This window comes from Mytilus trossulus, chromosome 13 (genome assembly GCF_036588685.1).
Source record: "Mytilus trossulus isolate FHL-02 chromosome 13, PNRI_Mtr1.1.1.hap1, whole genome shotgun sequence".
Lineage (NCBI taxonomy): Eukaryota > Metazoa > Mollusca > Bivalvia > Mytilida > Mytilidae > Mytilus > Mytilus trossulus.
Window position 1 is genome coordinate 34598138 of NC_086385.1, and position 14887 is coordinate 34613024.

The 14887-nt window shown below is 31.0% G+C and overlaps 1 protein-coding gene across 4 annotated transcripts in view; it reads left to right on the forward strand.

The window, feature by feature from the left end:
• The window catches only part of LOC134695480 (ubiquitin carboxyl-terminal hydrolase 37-like), a 35417-nt gene that overhangs the window by 4157 nt on the left and 16373 nt on the right, over positions 1–14887 (forward strand). Inside the window, exons 2-10 of one of the 4 annotated variants that reach the window (XM_063556756.1) lie at positions 3236–3417; positions 4030–4198; positions 5208–5313; positions 5712–5777; positions 7146–7277; positions 8697–8834; positions 9839–9973; positions 13660–13786; positions 14210–14391. In XM_063556756.1, the coding sequence (XP_063412826.1) occupies positions 3241–3417; positions 4030–4198; positions 5208–5313; positions 5712–5777; positions 7146–7277; positions 8697–8834; positions 9839–9973; positions 13660–13786; positions 14210–14391 (1232 nt within the window). In that variant the 5' untranslated portion in view covers positions 3236–3240. The remainder of the gene's footprint in view (positions 1–3235; positions 3418–4029; positions 4199–5207; positions 5314–5711; positions 5778–7145; positions 7278–8696; positions 8835–9838; positions 9974–13659; positions 13787–14209; positions 14392–14887) is intronic. The other 3 variants (XM_063556757.1, XM_063556758.1, XM_063556759.1) reach the window with 3 other exon arrangements.

A 14887-nucleotide genomic window follows, 5' to 3' on the forward strand; every position in this document is an offset into this window, starting at 1 on the left:
TGGTCTTGTATACATTCATGTTTTTGTTAAATACTTTGGTTAATCCATTGTGAAGTGAGGTTGGTGAGTATTGTCTGAAATTTCCACTGACACTGTTTTTTCTGTAAATAAAATTTAACTGATATTTTATTTTTTCGGTAAAAAGCTGTAAGGAGCATGTGTATTTCCGTATTCAAATTAACTTTAAGTATTACAACTAACCACCTGACAGTCATGTGACTTAATGACCTTGAAGTTAAATTTGCTTGCAAGAAGACCTCTGCCATAAGTTTAGAAAATTTGTATATTTTAGACCGATTCTTTTGGAAGGTAAAACTAGTATTAGTGAAAAGGGTACAAAAATGTGATATCAAATAAAAAAACGTAAATACTCTATATAATAACTTTATTTAAAAAATGTTCATCCCACGTGGTATCATTTGCTATTGTTACTAAGTATACAGTACAGGTAGGGACTTATTTTTATGGAAGCCTTAATTCGTCTAGATGTCAGACTGGTCGGACAGTTGTCCCAGTGTAATAAACACCTGCTGTGCAATATCCAAGTGGAAGGTCGTAAATCAATCTGTTCCAGCTTGATTAGAATTAAATTTTACCTGTACAGATATATTTGTATTTATGGAGAATAGATAAATGTAAAATATTGTTTTGTATTCAAAGAAAAAGAATTGAAATTAAAATTAAATATAAGAATTTAAAATAAAAATTAAATATTTTGAATTAAAATTAAATATCATAAATGTGGGATTTTTTTTTTTTTATAATTTGAAAATGAAATAAAGACGATTTTTAACAATATATTGTGTTGCCAATTATTATAATAGTTTTGTGCCAATAAACTATTTTGTATTTGCATTTGTATTTGTAAACCGTAAATATTTCATCTAATTCAAAATAATAAGCCTAATAACAACCAAGAGTGTTTTCAATCGAAGTTTAATTCAAATTGTTGAGACATCAATCCCGTAAATTATATGAGTTTTCGTTGATGGTTAATATATTATTTCCCCCTTTTAACGTCCTGTTCCTTTATTTGTTATTATTAGAAACACAATTTTAAGCATAAGGCCAACCTCGAGAGGCCAACATATCGTATTTATAAAATATGTATAGGCATTGTGAATAAAGCTATTTTCCTTTTGATACAACTTTCCCCGTCGGAGCCTCTACATCAATTAACACCTGTCAATCATTTCTCGCAAGTAAAACATTTTGGTCAGACAGATCACTCGTGCTTTCTATTTTGACATATATTTTCCCGTTAATCTCTTTAAAAGTCAAACAATTGGTTTCTTTAAATACAATATTTATAACGCCGTGATCATATTTCGATTCCTATTTTTTTTTTACAAAAAAATGTTGACACTCGGGATATTGCCTTTCTATTTTCATGTCTCGAATATTTTATGAAAATCGCCGGTGTTTTTATTATAAATATATTTTACGAATCGATACACGAAAATCAAAATTTAACCTTATATAGTTTATTGAATAAATGCACATTTATACCCCAATGGGATTGAAGGCTAATCATACTAGTCATGATCAGCTGTCTTTACTTTTTCGTCGTACTTCTAGTCATTCTATTGCTCGCGCAGTCCGTAAGAATTTTTAAATTGATGTTGTATTATTTCCGAAGTTTAAAGGAGTTCTCCAAAGTAGATTATTTAAATGGGAATCCGGGAAATGACTGATAAAAATAAAACAAAAAATAGTTAAAGACTAAATCTTGTTTTGATTTTACATGTAAATCGATTAAATTTTATTCTGGTCAATCGATCAAGAGTCTCAAAACTAACGCACAATACTGTCAATCATTCCACATCAAATTTAATCATGAATGGATTTTCCCACGGTCGTTCAGTAAGGTCACCTGAGTTTACTGTTACAACATTTCCCGCCATATAAAAATCTCGTGCAGTGGACAAAATCGATCTTTAAAATCGATCTTTAAAATATCTTTTATTAGCATTCAATAATATTGTGAGTGGAGTCAAGTTAAAGTTCAACCACATGCTGTTGATCACTTATATGTGTATCATGGAATTATCTTTTCACGGCAAATTTTGCTTAACAGATTGCTGTGAAAAATATATAACATACACGTTTCATTTTTTACATGGATTGTAAATTAATATTATGCAATTAAGTTTGGGATTTCGGGATTAACACTTTGGGGATCTGGTAATTCCTTTTTTCGCGATGTCGGGATTTTGATTTATTTAAATTCGGGACCTTAGGACTTCCGTGTTTTTAAGCCCGGGATTTCGAGATCTGGACCCTATTTACTCCCTACCCCCAAATGCAGATCAATTATATAAATTTAGCATAATGAACAATGTTACAACGAACATAGAACAAAACTAATTTTGAGGAAAAATTAGAAAATAAATAGCAGTTGAAATATAAAAACCATAATTTAAAAAATAGGCTATTTTTTTATTAAAACAAAGTTTTCTCCAGTACTTCACCTGTAAAAATATTTTATGTCAAAAACGATGTAATCAATAAAGTGACTGAGAGGTTAAAATTACAGGTAACCTGATTCTGAAATCAGTGAACCGTAATTCTAGCAGCACGGATTAAGATGAAAGGACAAATATATTGCCAATCACACCTGGATTTGTTGATTAATGACATACTACCTACCATAAAAATGTCAGATTATTCATATCCGACTAGACGGATTAAGACATCCATAAAAATAAGTCCCTACCCGTACTGTAGCAGCCGAATATGACATCCTGCGGGCATGCACAGCATACGGGAAGTGAAAGTAGAATTAGGTCAAAAACACAATACAAGACGATACTAATTAACTCCCCTAGTTGACCTGGGTTTGTTCAGAGATGCTAACCATTAGGTAAAAAAAAATACCGTTGTAGCTGAGGAAAAAGTTGGGAAAGGGGGAGGAGGGGGACTTCAGGTTCAACCAACATGACAATCATTAATTCAGGGGATTTCCAAATATAGTAATTACAGAGACCACATATATTAGATTTGAAATTATGTGGATTCATCATTATTCTTTGGATTCTGGATTTTATAAATTTCAAGGTTCAAAGAAATATGCACTTTTTGTAAATGGGCTTGTCATGCTTGTAGACAGATTTTGGCATATTACTGTACACAATCTAAAATACTTACAAACTTTTTGTTAAATTCACAAATATTTGTATCCATGAAGATAAATGAATCTATCATATTAAATGTTATTTGTATTTTACATTTACAGAAGTAATGCAGTTAACAGAGGCATCAAGGGTCGAGTGTAGTGGGAAAGTCAAGTATTCTGGAATTGATACAGGAAATGTTATGTGGAAAAATGGAACTCTTATTATCCAGCTTCATAATGGGCGATGGAGCATGAATTTAGAGTATGATGTCAGTCCAGGCAATTCACATAAATGTATAGCTGTAAGTGGAAGGGTTTAAATCAGTATGGGTCATATAGATATAAAAAGATGTAGTATGTGTGTCAATGAGACAACTCTCAATCAAAGTTTCAATGTGTAAAAATTACAATTACAGGTCAAAGCACAGCCTTCAACACAGAGACTTGGAAACGTGTTCACATGGAACATCAAGCTTATTGCTATCAAGGGCCAAAAAATGACTAGGGTAAAACAATTGTAACCAGAAAACCAAGGGTCTGATCTACATGTATTTAAAAAAACGAAAAATGAGAAACACTTATGAACTGCATCAGCAAATGACAACCACTGTTCAACAGACTCCTTACTTTGGAAATGGGTAAACAAATGCAGCAGGTTTAAACCTGAATACATTTGTCAGTTATTAACCATACTTGGTCAGTGAACTTTATTAAACTCCAAATTTTATATTATCATGTAACCTTCAATGATATTTACAATTATTAATTTACATCTAACTATTTTATTAAACTCCTATCTTTTCTTTCTTATTTTTTATTTAAATGGAAGGTTGTAGTCTAAAATGTACCTTCCATGTCCCCTCCCATAAGTTTTATTCTACAATTAAACTGTGATAACATTTCCATTTTTTCAGCTTTCTCCTGGAGTCATTAAGAAGTTGATTTGTAAGGCTCAGCTTGTTATTGAGTTACAGACTGGTAGTTCCTCCATGAATTTTCATTTAAAGCCACATACTCCTAAAGATGATCAGGATATGAAACGAGTTTATGAAAAACTACTAAACATTCAGAAATTAAGGGATGGTTAGTAAATTGAAAGCATTAATTTATTACAGTAATGAATACAAGAATATTTTGTTATACACCAATGAAACAGCTACAAAAAAATTTCATTATAACCCAAAAAAGACATTGTGATAGACAAGTATTTCAATCTCTGCAATGCTACAATTTCTACAAAGTTTGAATTAACCAAAAAGAGAATACTAAAAGTTTTAAATCAGTGCAAATTTCTATACTTGTTTTAATTTCCAATATTTAAATTGTATTTTAAATAAAATGCTAATTAATGAAAATAAAAGACTTCCATTTGATGAAATCGACATTTGTCCTTCAGTAAAGTTTATTTTTCTAACACAAAACATTTTCCCCTCAAACTTCAGATTATTGTCCTAGGAAGGTTATCTTAACCTGACTGGAATTATTAAGATGATGATTGTAAAGATTGTTGGGTACTTGTCATTGAGATCAATAATTAAATGAATTAAAGGAGTTGTTAAGGATCAAGGTCACTGACTGCAACTTAACAGCACAAAAAACAAATACAGTGAAACCTGACTGTACCGAATCCTGCATAAACCGAAAAAAGTCTAAACCAAACAGGTTCGTAATCAGCGTCATCAAATTATGTGCATTGTGAACCTGATAAAACCGACCATCGGTCAAAACCAAACAAAATCCTAAGTCCTGATGAGGTTCGGTTTAAACAGCTTTCACTGTTGATCAATATGACTGCAGCTAAACAACACTTGCAACAAAAAGTTCACTATGACAGTTACTCAAAAATACAAAATGACAACAACAAAAAACATCTAGAGGGCAAAAACAGCAATAAACAGGTATCCTTACAATATTTCAAACTCTTTAAGTCATATTGATAGTGAAAAAAGTATGAAAAATTACCAGAAACACTAACAATACACACCAAGAAAAGTCAATGCATGGCTATCATGATTCAAGATGAATATTGTATAAAATTTGACAAGTATTTAAGATTTATGATTTTAATTTGAAATATTATTTCATATATTAGAACCTGGTATAGTCAAAGCAGAAGTAAAGATGACACCAACCAAACAAGTCATTAGTAATTACCATACAGACCATCACATATCACCCGATACATTCACAAGGTACAGGTAAATTGTTACCATAGTAATTATATATAACTACATGTTAAGGTCACCTGAATTATTCAACAAGGTTCTTAATTTTCTATGAAATCATGGAATAAAATGAATTAAAAGTTGTAATCTCTTTTAATTCAAATCAATACTGTAAACACATTGAGAATTATTTCAGATTTTTATGTTTTTATTCCTTAATTATATATCTCCAAAGTTATATTTAAAGTATTTTATAAGTTTTATCTGGAATTAACATTATTTTGCCATCAAAATAGTATGTGTTTTATAAGCTTATATATATATTTAATGTCCTTACATCCATGGGTTGGAAATCAGTCTTAGTGATCCTGCTGGGTTTTTTTTTAACAGCAAACTGTTCATAATAAAAATGATTTGTTATTTGTTTTCAGCGTGAAATCAAAAGACAGAAAAAGATCGTTAGAAGATGATTTTGAAGAAGATGGGAAGGAAAATAGGTACTGTAGTCTGCCTATACACTTTTACATGTTTTAAGAGGTTACTTCTCATGTCTGGATGAAGAGATATAATTATTTCATTTTTTTATGCCCCATTTATGGGCATTATGTTTTCTGGTCTGTGCATCCGTTTGTCTGTTCGTCTGTCCATCCATTCGTCTGTCCCACTTCAGGTTAAAGTTTTTGGTTGAGGTAGCTTTTGATGAAGTTGAAGTCCAATCAACTTGAAACTTAGCACACATGTTCCGTATGATATGATCTTTCTAATTTTAAAGCCAAATTAGAGATTTTCCCCCATTTTCACGGTCCACTGGACATAGAAAATGATAATGTGGATGGGGCATCTGTGTACTGGGGACATATTCTTGTTTTTTAGAAAATAACTTTTTATAAGATACATGTATGTGTTACGTAAGATCCAACTTCATATTACATATCCATTAAAAAGGGCCCAACCTTATAGGGTGTCTAGAAATTATACATTATTGTTTACGGGCCAGCTGAAGTCACCTTCCAGTTGAAGGATGCTTTGACATATTCCTCATTTCCATTCTATCAATAGTTCTTTATCAAAAGGTTGTAACTCTGATCTATATTTAGGAAACATGCACATGTATAAACATGTTTTTACCTGTCAGAGAGTTCATGGCACTCAACACTCATTGTTTATATGATTTATGTATGTAGAGGCCATTAAATTGAGCAAATCTGACTGCATGTATAATTTTGTATTTATTCATTTTGATGCACTAAAAGACTAATTTCACAATCAATTGAAATGATGTTTTAAATGTGAAATAAAACCTGTTTAAAGAAGATGTGTGAAGATACATAGCAAAAGATCTCAATTCTAAAGTTTTCTGCTTTAATTAGATGAAAAAGTCAATGGAATAAAAGTAAAATTTTAGAATACAGGGTATGTGTCAAAAAAGAAACTAACATGACCAAAGAGCAGACAACAGCCCCAGGCCACCAAATTGTTTTCAACAAAGCAAGAAAATCCTGCAGTTAGAGGTGGGCTTTAAATAGCTTGCCCCTAATCAAAAATGTTTACTAGCTCAGTAAAATGGATGTCACAGTAGACTCGGAAACATATACATGAAAATATACCAATTATTTAAAAAAAAAAAAAAAAAAAGACAAACAAAGGCCATGGTCTCCTGACGTAGGATTTCACATCTTAACCTGCCCCCCTATACCTCTAGGCAATGGAGATTAACCCTTTTGCTGATGAGTCCGGGATTCACACTCCAGACGGCTATCGGTGAAAGGGTTAAGAAGACTACTTTACGCATTATTTCATAAATAATTTACATCGTGAAATGATTGTTATAACAATTTTTAGGAGTATTTCTTGATTTCTTTCAGAGCAAGAAATAACAGTGAAAAGTTTTTAGAAAGAGCAGCTGAAAAGTCAAAGATGTGGCGTTCATCAGAAACCACTCCAATAAAGTTTTATGGTCACAGTTCAACACAATCAACTTATGGTACACCATTTAGGTATGTATTGTTAAAGCTGGGTTGAAGCAGGAAAACAGAAGCTATTTACTGGAAATTCAGAATTTTTTTTCTGATTTTTTTTTAATTGTAAAAAATGAAATCTCACAAAAATGTTATTTATAACATAATTTGTATGTAGTTTTTACTCTGATGGCAATACCCAGCTATATTTATATAGACTTGCTTTTGTTTCGATTGTCCCAACAAAAGCAGTAATGAATGCATGCATTAATTTCCAAATTTACAAAAATTACATTTACAGTGTATGTTTTATATGGGGGTCTCTTCCTATATAATGATATACACAGACATTTATCGAGGTAATATATCAATGAGTAGAAATTTATACATGTCAAATTTCATCTTCTGTTAAGATGTTTGTAAAAACTGTGTTTTAATCTTTTACAAACAAATATTTTTAGTGGTTACTATTTTGGAAAGACAAAAAGACGAAAGACAGCTGGAACATAATCAATTAAAGTTTTATGCTTGCTGAGCTAAAATAGAAATTGCCTTTAAGGTGGTACCTAGCACTACAGGGAGATAACTCTGTAAAATCAGCAAAATATTTTGATCGTCTCTTCTTCTTCTTGTTGTTCTTCTGAAGTCCACCCTGTTTGCAGGGTCACCGCATTAAAAATATCCTAGTTTTAGATAAATTTTTAAAATGCGTAGTTATTTATAAAATATTAAAAATTTGTTAGGATTAAATATGTAACTTAGTTTTAGTAAAACATAAATAATAAAGATAAACGGTAAAAACTTGTATTTACACTGTACAGATCATACTGTCATAAGATTAAAACACTGATTAGATTTAAAATTCAAAAAATTGATAAAACCTAAAATTAATAAGTTTATAAGAGTTCACTTGTTAAAAGATAAAAATATGTTTACAGTTTATATATATATGTCAGTGATGATAAAGAGTTAACATCAATCGAGGTTCCTCCTTAGATGTTTATATAAAATCTAAAAAACTATTAATTCATGTTGTAAATTTATTTTAACATGTATTATAATTTATGTTTAAATTAGAACATTGAGGCTCATTTTAGATTTAAACTTGTCATCTAGCAACAGGTTTAATCCTCGATTTTAATGGATTATGTAGGGTTGGAATGGAAGAAAAATGTCATTAATAACCATGATGATAAGTTAATCATATTGTATTGTAAAGGAAATATTAAGCTTCTCAATGATCAAAATTAGTGTTTGTCAAATTGCTATATATATAACCAACTTTATGAGAAAATGATTGTTTCAATTTTTTTTGAAATTTATAATTTTTTTTCAGAGGGTCAAAGTAAATAGTTTTGTCAAAATTTAATGAAAATTAAACTAGCCAAATTAATTTTAGTTAAGGTGTTAGGTTCACCTTAAACCCATAATTTTATTGGTATCCTTTCTTTTTTACAGCAGTGGTAGAAGACCTGGATTAATGCCAGATCCAACTCCATCAAAGATACCTAGACTCGGTAATGTTAACTACAGCTGGATGAAACCAAAGTTAACAGCACCGTCAGATACCACTCAACAACAACCAAACTTTCATGGGTATATTATTAATAATTAACATATCTTGTTGAATTAGGGATTAAACTTGTCATTACCACCATCCAGAAAATACACTTTTATCATTTCTATAACAGATATACATGTAGGTCATTGTAGGTTGAAAGTTCAAATTGTAAAAAAAGTCTATTTTTAGTTGTTTCAATCAAATATTAAAAACTTGCAAATTTTTATGGTAAGAGTTGATATATATGCTTATATTTAACATCTTTGCATCATTTCATAGTAACAAGACTGGACATGAAAGAAAAATCACAAATTTGAAGCCACATCAATTTAAATTAAAAACCAATTGTTACATTGTGTTCGGAAGACAATTTCAGGTCTTTCCTCCCCTCATAATATCTTCTGATTCAAAAATATCAAAATTTTGTTTAAAATGTCATTTCCAGTGACATTTAAAAGCTCATTATTGTATGCTGATTCTTATTTTGACATATTACGGTTTCTATAAAATTTTGTATGAAATAAGGGAGGTAATTTTTGACTTCTGGTTAGAAATATTTCTTTATTGTTCTATAAACTTTTACATGAAATAAGTACAAAATATAACTGCTTCTGGTTTAAACAAGATCACTTCCAGTTTGCTTTTTCAAGGTCAAATGGTTTGCAACCTAATGCATAAAGTCATATGACTTTATGATGCAAATATATGATTTGAAGGCAGAGGTCAAGATCTAGAACGTCAAATTTACTATGACCCTAACCTTAATTTCAGGGTCATACAGTAAGTACCTCAAATCAATAGACCCTAGGTCTCAACTATATATATGGTTAATATATGACCATACATATATATATGAGAGGGGAGATATCTCTAATTTATGTCAACATACCCGTTCAACCAAAAATTATGTAGCAACATGTTGCATCTAACAATTAAGTAAACATGTTTTGTCAATATCTTGGAAGGCTTCTGAAAATAAGAAAAAAACAACCCAAAATCAAATGATGATGAAATGATATATTGACTTTGTATTTTTCAGATTCTCTAACCTTGGTAATACTTGTTACATGAATGCAATACTCCAATCCCTTGTTAATCTGGATACATTCACCACAGATCTACTGTATGGAAACAAAAGAATTCTTAGGACGTTAGAATCTACTTCCTTGTATAAGTAAGTACATTCACCACAGATCTACTGTATGAAAACAAAAAAAACTTAGGACGTTAGAATCTACTTCGTTGTATAAGTAAGTTTATAACATACCCAGTCTTCAATTTAAAAACAAGTCAATTGGAATTTGTGGATATTATTTATGTAGTAAAATGATTGCATCAAAAGAGAAAATAAACAAAACAATCCAAACCGAAGAAAATAAAAAGATAACAAATAGAAATCCTGTTGTTTAAAAAGTATTTTTCTCAAAATTTCAATGATGGGTTTCAGACACATTTCTGACTTCACCAGCTATCCCATTTCAGGAGAAGCAAAATGCTTTAATATAAAAAGAAGGAGATGTTTGTTACAATAGGACCACAATTAAAAATATGTTGGTTTGCCCAAACCCTACCCAAGGTTGACAGTCGGTAGGTAGGCAGGCATTTCCTTTTTTAGCTCACCTGGCCTAAAAATGAAATTTTGACACTAGGTTTATGACCACAAAAGAAAGGTTGGGATTGATTTTGGGAGTTTTGGTTTCAACAGTTTAGGAATAAGGGGCCAAAAAAGGGCCCAAATAAGCATTATTCTTGGTTTTCACACAATAACGTTAGTATAAGTAAATAGAAATCTATGAAATTTAAATACAAGGTTTATGACCATAAAAGGAAGGTTGGTATTGATTTTGGGAGTTTTGGTCCCAACAGAATAAGGGGCCCAAAGGGTCCAAAATTAAACTTTGTTTGATTTCATCAAAATTGAATAATTGGGGTTTTTTGATATGCCGAATCTAACTGTGTATGTAGATTCTTCATTTTTGGTGTATGTAACTTTTGGTCCCGTTTTCAAATTGGTCTACATTAAGGTCCAAAGGGTCCAATATAAAACTTAGTTTGATTTTGACAAAAAATTAATCAGTTGGTTTCTTTGATATGCTGAATCTAAAAATGTACTTAGATTCTTGATTATTGGCCCAGTTTTCAAGTTGGTCCAAATCGGGGTCCAAAATTAAACTTTGTTTGATATTTCATCAAAAATTGAATAAATGGGGTTCTTTGATATGCCAAATCTAACTGTGCATGTAGATTCTTCATTTTTGGTTCTGTTTTCAAATTGGTCTACATTAAAGTCCAAAGGGTCCAAAATTAAACTTAGTTTGATTTTAACAAAAATAGAAATTTTGGGGTTCTTTGATATGCTGAATCCAAACATGTACTTAGATTTTTGATTAAGGCCAAAAAAAAATATATGTCTGTTTCCTGCTTCCAAGGCCAAAAAATCAGGGTCGGTAGGTCGGGATTTTTTTTTTTTTTTTTTTTTTTTTTTTTTTTTTGCACTTCCTGTCAGATTTTCAGTCGGTTATATGTCATGTTTGGTTAGAGTCCTGTACCCCAAAATGATTTAATCCCTTTAAAGAAGCTTTAATTGAATAATCCTCCAAGTGCTGACATTTTAAACTCGCTTATTGTGGCACATTTGTGCTGGGAGCAGCCATTTTTTGTTTGGGCATAGTAAAATACGGATCTGGATCGGACCGGAAACGATTTTTTTTCTGGACCGGAACCGATTTTTTTCCGGATTTGAATAAAAAGATTTAGGGTCGGGGGTTTGAGTTAGGGTCGGTCGGGAAACAGGAAACAGACATATATTTTTTTTTGGCCTAAGGGCCCAGTTTTCAAGTTGGTCCAAATCAGGATCTAAAATTATTATATTAAGTATTGTGCAATAGCAAGTCTTTTCAATTGCACAGTATTGCTTAGGCAAGAAATATCTAATTGCACAATATTGTGAAATAGCAAATTTTTGTTTAATTAGAGTTATCTTTCTTTGTCCAGAATAGTAAGCAAGAAATATCTAATTGCAAAATATTTTGCAATAGCAAGATTTTTTTTTAATTGGAGTTATCTTTCTTTGTCCAGAATCAACTTAAATCTTTGTTATATACAATATACAATGTATATTCACTTTTTACTACTAACTGATAAATTAAAATAATCTTTACCATTCAGTGATAACAAGCAGTTTTTTTTTACATCTTAATATTTTATGATGTATTTAAATGAGTAGTTATTGTTGCAAACTCCATTAGAAATTTTAATTGAGATTAGTTTTGGAATAAGGGAAAGGGGGATGTGATTAAAAAAATTGGGTTCAATTTTTCTATTTGAAATTTCATAAATAAAAAGAAAATTTCTTCAAACATTTTTTTGAGAGGATTAATATTCAACAGCATAGTGAATTACTATAAGAGAAAACTAAAATTTTAAGTTCATTAGAACACATTCATTCTGTGTCAGAAACCTATGCTGTGTCAACTATTTAATCACAATCCAAATTTAGAGCTAAATCCAGTTTGAATGTTGTGTCCATACTTGCCCCAACCGTTCAGGGTTCAACCTCTGCGGTTGTATAAAGCTACGCCCTGCGGAGCATCTGGTTGGCTTATAACTCAATAACCAAAGCATTTAGAGCAAATCTGTCTAGGTAAAATTGTTTATCAGGTCAAGATCTATCTGCCCTGAAATTTTTAGATGAATGGGACAACCCGTTGTTGGGTTGCTGCCCCTGAATTGGTAATTTTTAGGAAATTTTGCTGTTTTGGGATATTATCTTGAATATTATTATGGATAGAGATAAACTGTAAACAGCAAAAATGTTCAGCAAAGTAAGATTTACAAATAAGTCAACAGGACCAAAATGGTCAGTTGACCCCTTTAGGGGTTATTACCCTTTATAGTCAATTTTAACAATTTTTCATAAATCTTAGTTATCTTTTACAAAAATCTTCTCCTCTAACACTACTGGGCCAAATTTTACCAAACATAGCCATAATCATTATTAGGCTATCTAGTTTAAAAATTGTGTTTTGTGACCGGGCAAACCAACCAAGATGGCTGCTACGGCTAAAAATAGAACATAGGGGTAAAATGCAGTTTTTGGCTTATAACTGAAAAACCAAAGCATTTAGAGCAAATCTGACATGATGTAAAATTGTTTATCTGGTCAAGATCTATCTGCCCTGAAATTTTTAGATGAATCGAACAACTCGTTGTTAGGTTGCTGCCCCTAAATTGGTAATTTTAAGGATATTTTGCTGTTTTGGGTTATTATTTTGAATATTATTATAGATAGAGATAAACTGTAAACAGCAATAATGAACAGCAATTTAAGACTCAAAAATAAGTCAACTTGACCAAAATGGTCAATTGACCCCCTAAGAAGTTATTGTCCTTTATAATCAATTTTTAACAATTTTCATAAAATTTGTAAATTTTTACTAACATTTTCCACTGAAACTACACGGACAAGTTCATTATAGATAGAGATAATTGTAAGCAGCAAGAATTGTCAGTAAAGTAAGATGTACAAACAAATCACAATCACCTAAACACAATTTTGTCATGAACTGTCTGCTTCCTTTGTTTAATTCACATATACCAAGGTGAGCGACACAGGCTCTTTAGAAATTTAAGTATCAGATGTTTATTAGTCTTCATGCCTATCTGATTAAAAAAACCTTCTTCAAATCAGGACAATAAAAGAATTTGAGTAGGCAGCTTTTTTCCAGGTAGGTAGGGTTTGGGCAAACAAACCTTTTCTTTTTTATGGCCTAGCATGTTTCTGAAATAAATGATAATATGTTCAGAATTCAGATCTTATCATGTTTATCATGCCTATAAGAATGTAACTCTGTTTTGCAGGTGTATGGTCCTCGTCTTTAATTCAAGATTGAAGAATGTTACTGATATCAGTAAAAGAGAATATCTGAGGAATTTAAAACAGGCTATATCATCATCAGCTAAAAGGTTTTCTGGATATCAACAACATGTAAGTTAACCAATAAAAAAGACTAATTGTTTGTTGGTGGTTAATACCACTTTCAGCACTAAAGGCCAATTATGGAAGTTAGTTTGTATTGTTGGAGGAAGCTGGCATCCACTGAGAGAACCACAAAACAGAAAAAAACTGGCTTCAAGATTGGAGTCAAATGTATGTGCAACCCCAGTGCTGACAGTATAGTGTAATAAGTTCTAGAAAAAAGTTCTATTAGTATGTATACTACATTTAACACTATTTACAATGATTTATACGAAAATTTGAACAGATTTAATTTGTTTACAATTTTGCATGATTTTTGAAGGGCTATCCAAGGAGCACACATATTTTAGGGTTTGACACTACTTTGTAAAAGTTTCACAGATTTCTGATATTATTCCCGTAAGTTAAATTGACATATGTTTTATGTTTTAGGATGCTCATGAATTCCTTGGTCAGTTGTTAGACCAGTTAAAAGAAGAAGTGACCAAGATATCCAAGTCTACACCAAGTCCACATCGGGATAACGAGGAAACAGAGAGGACACCACATGAATGTGTTAACCCTACAGTACAGAACTTTGAATTTGAAGTACTTCATGGGATCAAATGTGAAAAGTAAATACACATACAAATGAAATACTGTGGATTCATTTCTTTTCATGGATTGAGGAAAATATATTTCCATGGATACTGTGGATTTATTTATTTTCCTGGGTATCAATTTTCGTGGATTGCTGAAAACTTGCATATTTGTGGATATTTGATTTTTTGGTTTTGCCAATTTCTGTATACAAAGCCTATTGAAAATGTTTATTCTTTGAACATTAGATTTTGTGGTTCACCAGTTCCCACAAATCCACGGAAATTGTTATCCAACAAAAAATAATGAATCTACAGTACTAGAATTAATGGAAATTCAGGCAGGATTCAACTATTTTCACAACATCTATGTAGATAAATAATAACTAAATCACATTATATAGACCCTGGTGGAAAGTGGAAAATATAGGAGGGATGAACTTCAGGGAAAAAAACACTATTTAAAAGTAACAAATATATCAAAGGATCTACTCTTGTTATTTCCACTGTCTCTTAACTACCATTTTGTCCG